This window comes from Kogia breviceps, chromosome 3 (genome assembly GCF_026419965.1).
Source record: "Kogia breviceps isolate mKogBre1 chromosome 3, mKogBre1 haplotype 1, whole genome shotgun sequence".
Classification (NCBI taxonomy): Eukaryota; Metazoa; Chordata; class Mammalia; order Artiodactyla; family Physeteridae; genus Kogia; species Kogia breviceps.
This window is the reverse complement of record NC_081312.1, coordinates 108,820,948-108,838,899: the sequence shown is the minus strand read 5'-3', so window position 1 is coordinate 108,838,899 and position 17,952 is coordinate 108,820,948. Positions and strand designations below refer to the sequence as shown.

General features: G+C 46.4%; 1 protein-coding gene across 1 annotated transcript in view; it reads left to right on the top strand.

Annotated features, from left to right (window-relative positions):
• Positions 1–17,952, top strand: part of ATP10A (ATPase phospholipid transporting 10A (putative)) — a 185,025-nt gene that overhangs the window by 111,028 nt on the left and 56,045 nt on the right. The window contains 1 exon segment of the mRNA XM_059056027.2: positions 11,973–12,058. Within this exon segment, the coding sequence (XP_058912010.1) occupies positions 11,973–12,058 (86 nt within the window).

The following is a 17,952-nucleotide window of genomic DNA, read 5'->3' as shown; positions in this document are numbered from 1 at the left end:
TATTAGTGGTTGTATTAGAGATTACCGCATGCATCTTTGACTTATCAGTATTTTATAAATATGAATTGATTTTTATCCTCTTCCTGGACAATGCAAGGACTTTTTCTTTTAACATCTTTTTATTCTCTCTTAACTTATATGCTCTTATAGACATGTGTTATAATTATATCTGTGTATAAATCCCCTGAGACATCACTATTATTGTTTAATACAGTCACCATGTATTTACATTTGCCTTCACATTTACCTTTTTGTTGCTCTTCATTTTTTCCTGCATCTGAACCATGGCCGTTTTTCCTTCTCTTTGAAGAGCACTATTTAGATTTTCTTTAGTTCTAGTCTGGCAGTGACACTCTCAGTTTCCTTTTAAGAGTTCATCTTCTTTGGTCTTCAGCAGTTTAGTGTCGTGTGCCTAGGTATCTAGGTATAATCTCCCTTTACCTATTTAAGGTTTTTGGATCTGTGGTTTGGTGCTTTTAATCAGATTTACTAAATTCTCAGCTATTATTTCTTTAAATATTCCTCCTGCATAATTCGTTCCCTCCTTCCCAATGACAAATATGTCAGCCTTTCCCCCTCTCTCCTCTGTGTCTCTTACCCTCTCTTCTGTTAGCTTTCAACCTCTAGTCTCCCAATGCCTTATTCTATTTTTTTTCTAACTTTTCTTCTAGTGTACTAATTTTCTCTTCAGCTTTACCAAATCTTCCATTGAACCATTCATCAAGCTTGTAATTTTTTTTTCAGGTCTAGTTGGTTTTTTGTTTGTTTAATTTTTATTGAAATATAGTTGATTTACAATGTTGTATTAGTTTCAGGTATACAGCAAAGAGATTCAGTTATACATACATACACACACACATATTCTTTCTTAGATTCTTTTCCATGATAGGTTATTACATGATATTAAGTATAGTTCCCTGACCCTGTCCTTGTTGGTTATCTATTTTATGTATAGTATTGTGTATATTTTAATCCCAAACTCCTGACTTGTCCCCCCTTTTCCCCTTTGGTAACCATAAGTTTGTTTTCTTTGTCTGTGAGTCTCTTTCTGTTTTGTAAATAAGTTCATTTGTATCATTTTTTTAGATTCCAGGTATAAGTGGTATCATGTAGTATTTGTCTTTCTCTGTCTGACTTACTTGACTTCGTATGATAATCTCCAGGTCCCTCCACGTTGCTGCAAATGGCATTATTTCATTCTTTGTAATATTCCGTTGTATGTATGTACCACATCTGCTTTATCCATTCATCTGCTGATGGACACTTAGGTTGCTTCCATGTCTTGGCTATTGTAAATAGCGCTGCTATGAACATTGGGGTGCATGTATCTTTTTGAATTATGTCTTTCTCCAGATATATGCCCAGGAGTGGGATTGCTGGATCATCTGGTAACTATTTTTAGTCTTTTAAGGAACCTCCAAACTGTTTTCCATAGTAGCTCCACCAATTTACATTCCCACCCACAGTGTAGGAGGGTTCCCTTTTCTCCACATCCTCTCCAGCATTTATTATTTGTAGGCTTTTGATGATGGCAATTCTTGCTGGTATGAGGTGTCTGTTTGTTTAAATCTGTTAGGTCATTTTTTATAGTTTCTAGCTCTTCTAAGTGTCAGTCTGGTCAATCTTGTCTTTAGCTTCAGGATCATCATAAGGATGGTAATTTAAAGTCCCTATAGGCCTGATCCTATTCTTGGTTTTTTTGGTTCTTATTGTATGATACCTTATCTTGTGTTGTGCTTGGTTATCTCTGAGAATGTGTCTGACATTGTACTTGGAAATTTATTTCTTATAAATAATTTGAGGACTAGGATTATATGTATTTTTTTAATTAAATGAGGACTCTGTTTTGTTCATTTATTTGGGAGTTCCCGTAATCTGGAATGACCTTAATCCAGTGCCAGGGGGTGATATTTTCTGGGTCACCCAGTTGACCCTAAGCTGGGGAGCAGTTTGCACAAAGGCTCACTCTTACTTCTGGTTCTCTCTCTCTCTCTCTCTCTCTCTTTCTCTCTCTCTGGGGTGCCAGGCCCCAGTGAGTTCTATGTTAGCAGAATAATAGCCCCTCAGAGTTGCCCATGTCTTAATCCCCTGGACCGGGGAATATGTTGTGTTACTTGACAAGGGGAAATTAAAGTTGCAAAGGGAATTAAGGTGGTTAATCAGCTGTCCCTGAGGTGGGGATAATATCACTAATTATCCTGAACTATTGAGGCAGTCTCCTAGTAATTACAGGGGCTGTTAGAAGTGAAAGAGGAGGCAGGACAGTGAACGTCAGAAGCAGCACAAGAAAGACTCCATCCCCGGGTGCTGATTTTGACAATGGAAGGAAGCTGTGAGTGAAGGAATGGGAAGGGCCTCGAGAAGCTGGAAGAGGCAAAGCAGTGGATTTTTTCCTAGAGCTTCCAGAAGGAGCACAGTAACATAGCCCTCTGGATACCTTGGTTTTAGCTCAGTGAGGCCCCTTTCCAACTTTTGACCTCCAAACCTGGAAGATAGCACATGTGTTACAGTAGAGGGAGGAAACTGGCTCAGGTCGTGCACTCACCACTAGTCTCATTAGCTCCACTCGTTTCTCTACTACCTCTTTTAGAGACCAGAGACTCCCTGAAGGAAAAAGAGGCCCCAAAGATAGTCCCAACTCTCCAGATTTTTGTCTTTTCTAGATTTGTTTCTACTTCACCTTCTTGTTAAATCTCTGATACCTTTGGGCAGTCGTTTTTAATATTTTGTCCAATGTTTCTATTGCCCCCAGCTGGACATTTGGTCCAAATTGCCTATATTTGAAGCTGGACATTTTTTCCTCTCTTTTGAATTCCAATGAGTGGGCTAGTCTGGTTGTGCTTTAGAATTCTACTTTCCTGCTGCCCTTTTGGTCATTTCCCAGGTTAGTGCAAGGTCTCCTTAGCTGACCTCTTCTTGTATCCTCCATCCTGATTTTCTTCTAACCCCAGCAGTATGACACTCTCCTACATGGTTACCCTTGGGAGCTGCCCTCAGAATCCACTTGGTTATAAATGCACCCCAGGTTTCATTTCCCTTCAAGCCACCTTGTGAGAGGTGGGTGCCTTTTTTCCAACTGGACTGTCTGCTCAGTGATCTCCAAAACGGGACAGATTCGCACCCGGCTGCCTGGTCTGTGCCTACATGTCACACATCACCTTTGGTGATGAAAGAGGGACTGGAGGCCTGTGGTTGGTGTGAATGAAAAATATCACCTGCTATATCAGTAAAAAAAAAGGATGTTGCAGCCATCAAGCCATCACCTTAGGGACAGTGAGCCCTGAGGGAACTCAGGATGGAAACAATGTTTGCCTTGAAGCTACTCTCACCCTCACCCCAACAGCCAGCCTGAAGAAACTCAAGATGAGAAAGCACAGGCTACTTGGCCCCAGATAGCTGAGATGCATGTCAAAGGAATGATTTCAGTGAGCCCAGGCTCTTGCATCTTTCCCATACAGAGAAAAGCACTGAACTCCGTAACTTGATATATCTGGTTTTCTTTAATCAACAGTAATCTTTTGATGTTCCGACTACCTGGTCTTTTGTTGCAAAACTACTATATATCCTGGCCACCCCACCCTACCTCTTCAGAATGGTTCTTCAGTGTTATCTGAGATGCTGTGACCTGGTGGTGAAGTCCTCAGAATGTATGTGGAATAAAACACAACTCTCAACTTTTAGGTTGTGCATTTTTTTCAGTCGACATTGGGAAGCAGACAGGCTGGCCTGTCACCTGGCAGAGCAGATCAGCTCAGCAGTGCCGATCCAGATGTGTTTTATGCAGTGGCACCGTGTTGGATTAAGTACAGATTCTTTAAGAGGGCTATTTTAAAGAATGGCTCATTTAGGTTTCGAAGTTGGTTTTCTATAAAAACAACTCTATTGCTTAACTGTCTGAAGGCATAGCCAGCCCTTAGATACTCTTTACACGTTTGATTAAAAAATAAATAAAAAGGGCAGCTCTGCTGGCAGTCACAGTCTACAGAGGCAGCATGGAGCATTTGTAGTGAGAGGGAAAGAAAGCCTTTTAATTTTGAGAATTCAGGCTCAAACCCAGCACCCTGAGCCTTTGTACTTGGCCACCATCTAAACTGAAGCTTTGAAGCTTTTTGACTGTGAATCAGCAAGGAGACAAGGGAACAAAGGACGAAAAGGGAAGGAAGGGAGGGCTGGCTTGTGCATTTTTAAGTCAGATTTAAGAAGTGAAAGCCTGGCTTTCTACCTTCACGCAAAGGGAGATCTAGTGCAGGTACTTGTGGTAGGAAAATTTGCAATTGGAAAAAGAAGGCCTCAGCCCAGACACTCCTCGATCAGGTCTCTATCAGCTGTCAAAGACGCTGAGCTTTGGAAGCCTCCTGTGAGGCCCACTGAGGCCCTGATGCCTGTCTGCTGTCCCTGTCAGCTTTGTTTCCCTGGAGACGCTGATGGATCAGGAGCCGGTGTGGCACTCAGAAAAATTGCCACATTCTGGACTGCCTGCCATCCAGGGCTCTGTCACCAGCTGCTGTGTCAGCCTCCTTATGCACTTACGAATCTAGGACGTGTTAAATGATAGTCAGACTCCTGCAATTGTAGATTAGTTACTTAAATGTGTTTTGTGATCATTTCTATTCTATTTCTGTTTGTATTGGGCATAAACTCCCAGTGTTACACTGAACTATAAAACCAATTGGAGAGAAGATTCTTTGGTTGAAGACTCCTTATACATTTGGCTTCTCCTGCCCCCAGGACCAGAGAGCCTTTGGTTTCATTCAGGTTTTTAGTTATTTAATAAAAACTGATTGATCAGGGGACACCCTGCTGTGTGCCAGGGGACACCGTGGTAGATGATTTCTTTCCCATTTCAGGGTAACTGACTGAAAATATTGATTTGGCAATCTAATCTTTGCAGTAAATAAGTAAATTCATTCACTCATTCCCTCATTCAGTATTGGGCCATCTGCCCTCTTTTGAATGCCCATAGCACTGACAGGCATGTAGTAAATACAAATTGTACTAAAAACAGAAAATAAGAGTTGGGGTAGTTATTCCATGCATTGGGGTTAAATGCTTTGCCTAAATTAATGCAGGTATTGTTCACCCATCATCAATAAATAAGCAGCCAGATTAGAGGCTATGAAGAAATCATTTGATATTGCTGCCCTCACACTTGTAAAAGAGGGACTGTGCTTTCTGGAACACAGAGAGGCCCTACCAGGCCCCCTGGAAGCCCCATCTGCTTTAGCATCAGGTGAGGAATGCCTGGTAATCAAGGGGTCCAGACCTCCAAGGGCTCAGCACAGAGCTCTGGGTCTATTCGGGAGCTTGTGGTACATGAGATCCTTGAGGAATAAGCATCTGTCACCCCTGGGTCATGTGTGCACCAGACCCTGTGCTGGTCTTGAGGAAACAGAAGTCCTGTCCTCAGAGAATCTGAGGTCTAGGGAAGGAGCAATGTGGGGGGGGGGCCATGCAAGCTTGGAGCAGCAGTACCCGCCTGCCCAACCTAAGGCAGGGGGCTGTCCACATCCTGAAGTGCAGGGGTCCGTTAGCCAGGTGGAGTCAGGTGGGAGGGCAAAGGAAGCTATGTGGAAAGGTGTGGGCCTCTCCAGGGCACCTGAGTGCAGGAACGGGTGCCAGGAGGGATGGGGGTAGCCAACATGGTCACCTCGGGGCCCCCTGGGCAGAGCCTGGCGGCTGCATGAAGGTGCAGATCTCATTCCATAGTGCAGCAGCCAAAATAGGGTGATCAGCCTTCGAAGGCCACTGTGGGGCAGTGATGTTGAGGCTGTAGGTGGAGGGGAACCCTGAGTCCCTTGTGTGCAGGAGATCGTGACAGACCACAGGACAAAAGGATGTCTTCAGGATGGGGGTCCTAGAGGCAGAGAATAGAAGAAGCTCATGCGTGCCCAGGTCTGGCCGCTGGTGCAGGAGGTGGTGTTGCCAGGCTCTGTGTGTCCTCTCACCAGCCTCCTCTGGGACCCAGAGACCAAGACAACACAGCCTCACTCTGAAGTCTCCACGGGGAAATCCATGTGGGGTTCCTACTGGCAGCACCTGCTTGTCCCATCGCCAAAGCAATGTAAACTGGTTTATGTAACATTCTAATTTTTTAAAATTATTTTTTAATTTTTAAAATTTATTTATTTATTTATTTTTGGCTGCATTGGGTCTTTGTTGCTGTGTGAGCTTTCTCTAGTTGCGGCGAGTGGGGCTTACTCTTCGTTGCGGTGCGGGGGCTTCTTGTTGCGGTGGCTTCTCTTCTTGCGGAGCGTGGGCTTCAGTAGTTATGGCATGTGACCTCAGTAGTTGTGGCACACGGGCTCAGTAGTTGTGGCTCACAGGCTCAGTAGTTGTGGCTTGCAGGCTCTAGAGCACAGGCTCAGTAGATGTGGCACACAGGCTTAGTTGCTCTGCACCATGTGGGATCTTCCTGGACCAGGGCTTGAACCCTTGTCCGCTGTATTGGCAGGCTGATTCTTAACCACTGCATCACCAGGGAATTCCTATGTAACTTTTTTATGATAAAAAATAATGTGTCTGCTTTAATGGACTATAAATAGCCTTTTTCAGACATCGCTGCTTCTGTTTTAGGATGGAGGAAGTCCACTTTTGCTTTTACAGAGTATTTATTAGTCATTCATTTAACACAGTGGTCCCTAACCCCCAGGCTATGGACCGGTAATGGTCCAAAGCCTGAAGCATCCCTCACCCAACCCCACCCTACCCCCTTCCACGAAAACAGTCTCTGGTGCCAAAAGGGTTGGGGACCACTAGTTTAATGCAAATGTGAAACACAAGATTGATAACAGAATTTTGCACAGCAAAGGAAACCATAAACAAGATGAAAGGACAACCCTCAGAATGGGAGAAAATATTTGCAAACGAAGCAACAGACAAAAGATTAATCTCCAAAATATACAAATAGCTTGTGGAACTCAATATCAAAAAAACAAATAACCCAATTAAAAAATGAGTGGAAGACCTAAATAGACATTTCACCAAAGAAGACATACAGATGGTCAAGAGACACATGAAAAGATGCTCAACATCACTAATTATTAGAGAAATGCAAATCAAAACTGCAGTGAGGTATATCACCTCACACCGGTCAGAATGGCCATCATCAAAATAAATGCTACAAACAATAAATGCTGGACAGGGTAGGAGAAAAGGGAACCCTCATACACTGTTGGTGGGAATGTAAATTGATACAACCACTATGGAAAACAGTCTGGAGGTTCCTTAAAAAACTAAAAATAGAACTACCATAGGATTCAGCAATCCCACTACTGAGAAACCATAATTCAAAAGGACACATGTACTGCAGTGTTTCATTGCAGCACTATTTACAGTAGCCAGGACATGGAAACAACCTAAATGTCCATTGACAGGTGAATGGGTAAAGAAGTTGTGGTATGGGCTTCCCTGGTGGCGCAGTGGTTGAGAGTCTGCCTGCCAGTGCAGGAGACATGGGTTCACGCCCCGGTCTGGGAGGATCCCACGTGCCGCAGAGCGGCTGGGCCCATGAGCCACGGCTGCTGAGCCTGCGCGTCCGGAGCTTGTGCTCCACAACGGGAGAGGCCACAGCAGTGAGAGGCCCGCGTAACGCCAAAAAAAAAAAAAAAAAAGTTGTGGTACATACATACAAGGGAATATTACTCAGCCACGAAAAGGAACATAACTGGGTCATTTGTAGAGATGTGGATGGAGCTAGAGACTGTCATACAGAGTGAAGTAAGTCAGAAAGAGAAAAACAAATATCGTATATTAACGCATATATGTGGAATCTAGAAAAATGGTACAGATGAACCTATTTGTAGGGCAGGAATAGAGACATAGATGTAGAGCACGGACATGTGGACACAGGAGGGGAAGGAGAAGGTGGGATGAATTGGGAGATCAGGATTGACATACATACACTACCATGTGTAAGATAGATAGCTAGTGGGAACATGCTATAAAGCACAGGAAGCTCAGCTTGGTGCTTTGTGATGACCTAAGAATGTGGGATGGGAGTGGGTGGGAGGGAGGTCCATGAGGAAGGTGATATAGGTATACATATAACTGATTCACTTCATTGTACAGCAGAAACTAACACAACGTTGGAAAGCAATTATACTCCAATTTAAAAAAAGGAAAAAGAATCTTCCTGGTGAATCAAAACATTCGTTCAGCAACTGGTCTGGGCACTGCATTCGATACCAGACTCCCCTGTGTGGTTGAACTAGGGACATGGCACCTGCACGGGTAGCTGTTCTACCTGAGAGAGGTTGCCAAGTGCCAGGAGGATGTGGGAGCTGGGCATCTGTGGAGGGAAGAAGGAGGGACCACAATCTGGGGTGACTTGGCTCACAAGGTTCTCAGCTGCCAGAGTTTCTAGAGAAATACAAGTTCAAAGGCAGGGCTCAGGGCTCTCCCCTGTGTCACCACCCTGCCTCTTCTTTTCCACCTACCTAATGAGGTCAAATCACTTCATCCAAAGAAGCTTGAGAAACGTTTGCAGCAGAAACCATGTACATTTTATTGCTAGTAAGGTGCTTGTTTGGACATGCAGGCTCTGCAGTGAATGATGTCAGCTGCACTTGGCCCAAGTTGCCAGGTGTGCTGTGGCCAAGCTGCAGAGAGTGGGCGGCACAGCTGAAGGCCTGCTGGTGTGACGGTATCCTCGTGGATCATGCTGCTTCTGCAGCGCCTTCTAGTACCAAGGCCATTGCAGGCGGCGGGGGGAGTTAGAATCACCTCTGCGTTCATGGAACTATGAATTCACAGGGCTCCGGAGATCTTGGAGAGCCAAGTCTAAATGCCAAGAGGTCTGCATTTCTTAATCAGAAGAACTAGGAGTAAATCCCAGGGCTCCTTATTTTTTTTACTCTGGTTTTGGGTGAACTGTGCTAACTACATCCAGGGGCATTGCTGAAGATGGGAAGGGGGTACATTTAATTGATGCATGTTTTTGAAAACATTCAAACTTTGACATGTTTGTTTCTTTGGTAATTTCTGTGGAATCAATTGTATGCTTTCTGGCTTATATATACGTCATCTTTTCTTGTTAATGCAAGATCGTCTCGGTGAGGTCGGCAGCTGAGCCGACCTGAGGTCGGCAGTCTGAGAGGCCAAGGAGCTTCCCTCACTTGCTCCAAGGTCTCTTGACCTTGGGTATGGTCCTTAATTACCCCACATTAAAGGTAGTTTGAAAACCAACCTCATAGTGGTGCTGTGAGTGGTGGTGAACAGCAGTTAGCACAATGCCTGGCATTAGGTGACCTATAAAACATTGTAGCTGTAGTTGATGATTATGATACAGATATCGGTACAGAGGTGCCCTCGGGTGAGTTAAGCATGAGGCTCTCTGTATTTGTACTAAAATTCCTGGATCTCTGAGCTAGGTGCTACTTGATGATTCATCTGTTTCTTCACAGTTAATTCTCAATGCTTGTTTGTATTTGCTTTCTTTAAACTTTTTTTTGTGGTAAAATACACATAACAACAAAATTTACCATTTTAACCCTTTTTTGTTGTTGTTGGGTTTTTTTAGAGTCTCTTTACTGCTTTGAACTTTTCTCTCCCTTTTTTTTTTTTTTTTTGGTGTGCTGTGCAGCTTGCAGGATCTTAGTTCCCTGACCAGGGATTGAACCTGGGCCCTCGCCAGTGAAAGCGCAGAGAGAAAGTGTGGAGTCCTAACCACTGGACCACCAGGGAATTCCTCATTTTAACTTTTTTTAAATGTACAGTTCTGTGACATTAAGTACATTCACATTCTTGTGCAACAGTCACCACCATCCATCTCTAGAACTTTTTCATCTTCCCCAACTTTGTGTCTGCTTTTTCAAAAAATGAAGTTAGCATGCTTGGGATGGAAGGGTTGACTGGACCTTCTCTCCATGCTCCGGTGCCAGGTCAACAGAAGGTTGGCTGTTGGATGAGTTGGGCACTACCTTGAGGCCAGTGTGGCATGAAGGAGATGGGTAGATGATTGGATGGAGTGATGAATAAATATATTTCTTAAATGGGGTTTCTAAGAGATTGCCAATTATGTTGGAAACAATCAAGGTAAGTAGGTGTGCTCCGGTTGTGAAACCCTTTTTAAATGGGAAACTCGGAGATGGTCTCTGTATTAGTTTGTTAGGGCTAGGAGTGGCCCAAACAACAAATTTATTTTCTCACAGTGCTGGAGGCTGCATAGTCCAATATCAGGGTGTCCACAGGGTTCCTCTCTTTGAAGCCCCTCTCCTTGGCTTGTAGATGGGTGTCTCTTCCCTTTTTCTTTTCACAGTCCTCCCTCAGTTAGTGTCTGCGTCCAAATTCCCTCTTCTTATAAGTACACCAAGCAGATTGTATGAGGACTAACCTTGATAATCACATTTTACCTTAATTATTTTTGTAAAGACCCTGTGTCCAAATACAGTCACATTTTGAGGTACTGGAGGTTAGGACTTCAACGTATAGATTCTGAGGGTGGGGTAAGGAGACACAGTTTAACCCATAACAGTCTCTAAAAATCCCTCCAGCTCTAAAAATCCTCCCCAGTTTCCAGACAAAGCAGACGAGGCCAGGCATCCCATGCCCTGGGGATGCACATTCCCCAAGGCACATGGTTATTAGTAGAACATTACAAATGCAGCTCTGAAACCCCAGAGACGGAATGTTCTACCGTTTCTGAGCCATGCACATTACATTTTTCTTAGAGAGAAAGAATCATAAACAGAGACAGAGTATTTTAAGTCTACCCTCCCTGTCTGCCAAGAATAACCCTGGAGTGCTGCAGAACTCCCTCCCTTCATGGCCGTCCTGGGCAATGTATCTGCAGATGTCTGCTCTGGAAAAGTCAGCCAACTGGCTTCAAGAGAAGCACAAGGCTTGAAATAAACACTGCTTCTCCAAGCATAGCCTTACTCTGGAACAGAGCCAGAGGCCACTTCAGTCCACAGAGAGGGGGGCTGATGGCTAATGAAACTTCAGGAAGAGTCTTTTAAAATGGCACTTTTCCTTTCAGCTATTGAATTGAGCTACTACTATGTAGTGAGTTCTTTTAATGTACATGCTATATGGGAAAACAGTCAGGACGGACTTTTGAGTCATTGTCTTTACAGCAGTATCCTGTCCCAGGGAGGGCATTGTGCTGGAGTAATGGTTATCTGGGTGGGTGTCAACAATGTTTATGGCATTCCTTTGATTTTTAACCAGTTGCACTTTTTTTGTGACACTATGCTTGTGTTGAGCAAAGACAGGTCCCTTTTTTTTTTTTTAACCACGTGTGACAGTTATGGAGAAAAGAGTGGCCAGCCTGATCAAAGGAAGCTGATTTTTAAAAACCCATAAATATACTCAGTTATTTACACTGAAGACATATTCCCAGTATTTCTCTCCTCCCTCCCTACCACCCCCCTCCTCTTGCCCCTTCCCTCTCCCCACTCCTCATCTCTCCATGCGAGCCAGGCCTTGCTTCATCTATCAATGCCAAATTCTAAGTGAAGGACTTTCTTTGTGGTGAGCTGTCATTTTTTCATCAAGCAAAATACTAAAGAAATTGTTGGCTTACACATTGATTATTTAACTGTTTTTCCCCAAATATCTGTGAAGAATTTTTAGCGCACATTGAGGAAGTGATATTTTTATTCTAAGTTCCTATTTTCCAGATGGAATCTGCTTCTCTAAATCTGTATAGAAAGTTGGAAGGTGCTGGTCTGTCTCAAGAATCTCACTCATTCCTTCCCGTCACTAGTGGCTTCCCTCTTATACCATATGTGCTTAATTTGCATTAGAGCTACAGTTCTATGGGCTCACTGTCATTCACTGTAAAAACAAAGATGCACAGGCCAGGCGCTCTGTGTGTGGTATGTATGTGTGAGAGAGAGACTCTGCACAGGTTACAAGGCAGAGTTCGTCTTCATGAAATGTTCCTGCTGTGGGTGGGAGGCAGAGAAGCAAGTGCCTTTTAGACGGACAGGCTGAGCCCAGATCTCTCTAATGTGTATGTGCTATTATTTTAGGTCTCCGAATTCAATCCTTTGACATTCACCAGCGTAATCGAGTGTGAGAAGCCCAACAACGACCTGACTAGGTTTCGTGGGTGCATGTGAGTATCAGACCTCTGCCTGGGCTTCCCCTTCTGTTTGACAAACTGTATGTACATATGTGGTCAACCCTTGAACAACACAGGTTGGGGGATGCCAACCCCCGCCCACTTGAAATTTCACATGGTCAGTGTCAATGGGGGATTAGTTCCAGGACCTGCCAGGGATACCGGAATCCATGGATGCTCAAGTCCCATAGTCTGACCTCTGGATGTGTGATTCTGCCTCCATGGATTCAGCCAATCTCGGATGGTGTAATACTGTGTTTATGGAAAAAAACCTGTGAATAAGTGGAACTGCACAGCTCAAACCCTTGTTGTTCAACGGTCCACTTTGTATAGTACAGTAATATATATGTATATTCTTTGCCACTTGTTGCAGCCTTTGAGGAATGTTGCCCTGCACCTGAGCTAATGGGGCTGCTTGGTAAGAGCCTGTCAGCAGTAGAAGTTTGTCAGATCCCCTCCCTCTAGCAGCCAGAGAAGGTGGGGATGTGGGAAACAAGGTTGACTACATGTGGCCCCATAAGTGTAAGCACAGGCCCCAGGCAGGAGGAGCCTGCCTGGAAGTTCATTCCTTCATTCATGCAGTCAGCCATTGAACAAGTATTTGCTGAGCATCTACTGTGTGCTAGGCTCTTTTCAAGGCTCTGAGGATAACACAATGAACTGAATAGAAAAGCAATGCCTGTCTTCATGTTTATTTCACTCTAGTTAGAGAGACAGTAAACAAAATAAGAAGTCCTGGAACATGTTAAATTGTCCAGCTCTTTGCTCCAAAACAGAGAGACAAGAAAGGTAGATGAATGACGTTGGATTGGCCATCTGTTGGTCCTTGTTGAAGCTGGGCTCGGGGTACATGGGACGTATGGACTGGTATCTCTGCTTCTGTGAATGGTTGGAAATTACCGTAATCGTGTTAATAGTTGTGCATGACTTGGCTGGGCAGTGTGGGGAAAAGGGAGGAGTGGGAGAACAGGGTGTAGCTTGGAGTTGTGGAGCTGCCTGCTGGGGGCAGTGGGGGCGCCCCCCACAGAGGGAGCCAGCCATGTGGGCATGAGCCTGGGGACCACAGGTGTGACCTGGAGAATTGGGGCCTCCCGTGGCTGTCTGGCTTTGAGGGGCCAGCTGACCAGGATGCCGCTTAGCGGTCCAGGTGCAGCATGGGTGCCTAGGACACACAGGTAACACAGGCACTCTGCTCCTGGAGGGGCTCCACTGCTGAGAGCTTTCGGCGTGAGGTCAAGTCTTCTGCTTTGCTGACATGTCCAGCAATGTTGCCTTTGCCCAGCACGCGGTAGGCTTCCCATCATGTTGGGGGGCATGGGGAGAGTCAGTGAATGAAAAGTGTGAGCAATGAAGGGTCAGATACTGCCCGTCACCTGCTGAAATTGCGGATTCTTGCCTGAGGATCTACTAGAACTTGAAAGTGTTAGATCACCCTTTAAAGGAACCAGTTAAAGGAGAGTAAAAACTCATTAGAAAAATGCTAAAATGTCATCTGTAAAATTTGGGGGAAGATACTCAGCTGTCCATCCGAAACTGGTCTGCTGTGGGTTTCTCAGACCCTGTGGCCCCCCTGGTCTTCACACACATGGCACCGTCCTCTACACCACCCCAAACCTCCCGAGTCAGACAGGCAGAACAGAGAAGATGCTGGATCCACAGACCCTGAAATGACTACTGTGAAGGAGGTGGGGGCAGCCTCTAGGGAGAATGTTCTGTGGACATTCTTGCTGATGGAGTAATTTTTTGGTGCCAACTCTCCCAAAGGAAAAAGCTAGACCTCCTTCTCCTGACTGTACCCTGGCCTGTGCTCTCCTGCTCTGTGGGGCCTCTGGAGCCCTGTTCTCAGACTGCTTCTCACACTCTTGTTGCCTGCCCCAGACTTGGATTAGTGCTGGAGGGGATTTAGCCCCAAGTCAGCAGCTCTTGGTCCTGCTCTTGGGAGCTACCTCTGTGTTAAACAAGGGTATTGACCAAGTCTGGCTCAGTACTGAGGCTGGCAGACTCTGGAGCCCATGCTTTCCAGCAAGATAGCTCTGGCGAACTACTGAACGTTACTCATCTGTATAGTGGGGAGAATCCAGGAGCCCCCTCATGTCATGGGTGCAAAGCTTTGTCAGTTTAATACACGGAAAGCTTTCAGAAAGGTGGGTGCTTAATAAACATTAGCCACTATTATGGTCATTGCTGCTGTTGTTAACATTTCTATGACTATATTACTATATAGTAATATATTATTACTATCATACTATAGAGCAGGGAGAGAGACAGGTCAGGAGGGAGGCAAAGGCGAGAACTCAGATGTTCCCTGGGGAGGGAGATACAGTGGAAGAGGAGGCTGGGAGGATGGTTTGTCTACTATGTATGGATCATGGAGAGCTATAGGTGGAGGAGAGATGGAGTTTGGGATTCCCTGCATTTGAGGAGCTGGTGAGTGCATTCGGTGGAGTGACCCAGCTGACAGAAAAAATCTATGTGATAGGAATTCAGGGAGTAGGTGCTAAAGACACAGGTTTAGGGAACCTCTGTCTAGAGGTTGTGTTTGAGGACGGGGAGACACCAGACCAACATGGGACAGAAGGCAAGAGAGGAAAGGAATGAAGTCAAAGCAATCCCAACAGGCAGGAGCAGGATCCCTTGGGGATGTGGTTCCAAAGACAACACCCAGTGGAGGAGGCCCAGAGGGACATTTAGGAAGGAGGTCTGCCAGATGCTGGACTCCACAGGAGCCTGGGAAAGGGGAGGGCCGCACTGTCGGAGTAGAGCCCAGATTATAGGAGATGGAAGAGGAATTGTATTTTCAACCACTCTTTCTAGAAATGTGGCTTGAAAAGGAGGGACAGGGCCAGAGATGAAAGCCTCAAAAAAAGAAGAGGGACACTTGTTAGGAAGAGAGAAGATAACAAAAGGCCAGGATGGAGATCTCCATGGGGACCTCCATGCGAAGGGATTCAGTGATCCGGGAAAGGGGTGTCCCTTGGCCCCTTGCCCACCTGCTGCCCCTACATTGCCTCCAAGCTGGCCCTCAGCTGACTTGGAGCCCCAGCTGCCTCTTTCTTGGGAAGATGGCCTCAAGTGGAATGCATTGTGCCTATGGCCGGCTAGGCTGACTTGGCCACCCAGACAGATGCCACCAGCAAGTGTTCCCAGCATGCGTCCTTCTCACTGGCATGTTGCCCAAGAAAGGCAAGAATGGCAACTCTCCCCAGGTGAAACCTCGTCCTGCTCTGGTCCAGCCTTGTCATGCTTTCTCTTACTTTTCCTAACAAGCCATCCTGCCCTGAGGCTCATGCTATAGAACCCAGCCAGTTCAGGCCTCTGCGTGCCTAAACCTCCATGCATTTGTGATTTGCTCTCTCTACCAGGCAATATTTGGGATTTGCTACAAGAATGTCAGGGTGCAGACAGGCCCCTCTCCCAGCTAGGCCTGTCCAGCCAGGAGCTCTGGAGGTTGGGTGTTGGTGGCAGTGTGTTAAAAGCTCTTCCTTCCGTGACTCAGGCTGAAGTCTCCAGGAAGAGTGCTGATGGGAAGTGAGGGCAGGTGAGCAGGGCCTCTGGGAGGGGCCTGGTCACCACAGGTCCTGAGTCCTGCCTCCAGGCAGAAGGAAGGGAGGAGGCCCCAGCCCCGCTACTGGTCCTGATGCTCAAGGGTGGGGCTAACCTGGGTGGTAGAGCTGAGATTTAGACCCGGGGGCGGGGGGGGGGGGGGGAGACCAGCTGCTGAGCCAGTTCCCTGGTTTGCTGGCTCTCACTGTCTGCTCCCAGTGGCTTTCCTTCAGCCTAAACTCAGCTGCCGCCCTGTAGCCTCCCTCACACTGGAGAGCCCAGGACTATAGGCCACTGCACAGGCCAACAGGTTTCACTCTGATATGGACCAGTCCATCCAAACTGGAAACCTTAGCTGTTTGCAGCTGGAGAACTAAGCTTGCTTGGGGTCGTACCAAGAAGTCCCAAGTCTGAACTCCAGCTCTTCCACTCCCCTGGGCAAGTGGCCTTAGGAAAGTTATCCTGTGTTTCCGAGCCCCAGCTTCCTCCTAATTCTGGAGAGAACAGTGGCTGACATTGAATGGAGTGAAAGACACAATGTGAATCAGAGCACTTCGTGCAAGAGGATGGTGTCTGCCATGGTGTGTGGTCCCATTGGTGTGAAATGTCCACAGTAGGAATATCTTTAGAGGCAAAAAGTGGATTCATGGTTTGCCACGGTTGGGGGGTGGGATGGGAATGGAGAGTGACTGCCAGTGGGTACAGGGTTTCTTTCTGATGAAAACATTCTCAGATTAGCTGGTGGGGAGCACTGCACAAGTCTGTGAATGTACCAAAAAACCCTGAACTGTACACCTTAAATGGGTGAGTTTCATGGTATATGAAATATAGCTCAAGCTGTTAAAGTAAAAGTGTCAGGTGCATCATTATTCACGTGCACTTTAATGCTCACTAGTTTTTAATGCAGTACCTGTAGTTAAGCACTTATGAAATCCTCAGAGACAGGAGCTGGAAATAACATTGTTCCCCACTTCTTCAGCTGCCCTGGGCCTGGCAGCCCAGAGAGCCACTGTGGATGGGGGCTCTGGCTTCTCAGGGCACCCTGCTCAACTTGCTCAGCAACTCCAGGACAGGACGATGTGGGCTTTGAAGCCACCAGTCAACCAAACATTTTCACTTACTCCTAATGAATAAATAAAGCAAAGAGGTTGGTTGGTTTCATCATCTGATGTGAAATTCCATTTCCAGCTGTAAAGCCAGGCTCCATTTCTTATCCTAAGTCCTCTGTGGAGCAGGTTCTAGGGTCCCTCCCTGTGGGCCAGAGCTTGCTTGACCACATGAGGCTTTAGGACACTGGCTGCCATCCAGAGCCCAGGGTGTGCTTGTTGGGGTAGCACCCCCGCCCCACCCTGGCAGATGACATGCTCCAAGACTGTGGTCATCCCAGGACACCCTGGCAGTTCTCCCAGCCCCCCAGCCCAGCATCTGGATGGAGCTTTGTATGGGTTTATATCCAGAATGTCCTCACTCCCAAGGACCAGGATTTGAGACGAATTGTAACTGCATCAGCTAGACTCTGAAATCAGAATATTTTCATTTTACCTTAGCACCTTTAACTGATACTTACATCTCAAGAAAATCTAACATTGGCACAAAACACAGTCAGGTCATTTCTGTACTTACATAGATAGATAGAAACCTGAGCAACTATTATTTTAAAGAAAATTATGCCTAGGACTCAGCAGTAGAAGGGGTTATCTCTCCTTCCATCATCTCTACCTGTGTCAGTCAGGTCCCTTCTGGAAACAGATCAGGTACTCAAATTTGAATGTGTGGGGCTATTAGCCAAGAGTCCATCTCTGCAGGAGGGGCTAGGGCTTAAGGCAGCCACAAGGGTTAGGAGCAGCAGAGCTGTGGTCACGGTGAGGCCCATTGGTCCTGGGGGGTGAGGGGAGTGGCCCCTGGGGACTCATGTACAGGGGGCGCCTGGGAGTCTCACTGCCCTGGTGGAGGGACACAGCCAGCCCAGTACTCTCTCCTAGGAGGAGCTGAGACATGCTCCCATCCTCCCTCGCCTCTCTCCACCCCTCTGGTTTCCTTCCGACATCCCCGTGGGCTGGACCACCCCAAAGCTGAGGGCCAGGGAGCCTCACCCTTTGCCAGGGACTGGGGTGGACATGGGGTGCAGGATGTGAGAACATGTGAGGAGCCCATCTTAACAAGCAGAGACAGGGAAGCACAAAATACTGCAGAGTCTCCTGGCTGTGGGGTCTGGGGAGCTTAGTGTTAGCAAAGCATCTTCCCGAGGTCTGTAAAATGTGAGCCCAGGGTAGCAGGCCAAGCTCCCCAAGGCAGGACTTGCTGGGCCAACAGGTAGTGTGGGTAGCAGGATGTGCAGCATGAGT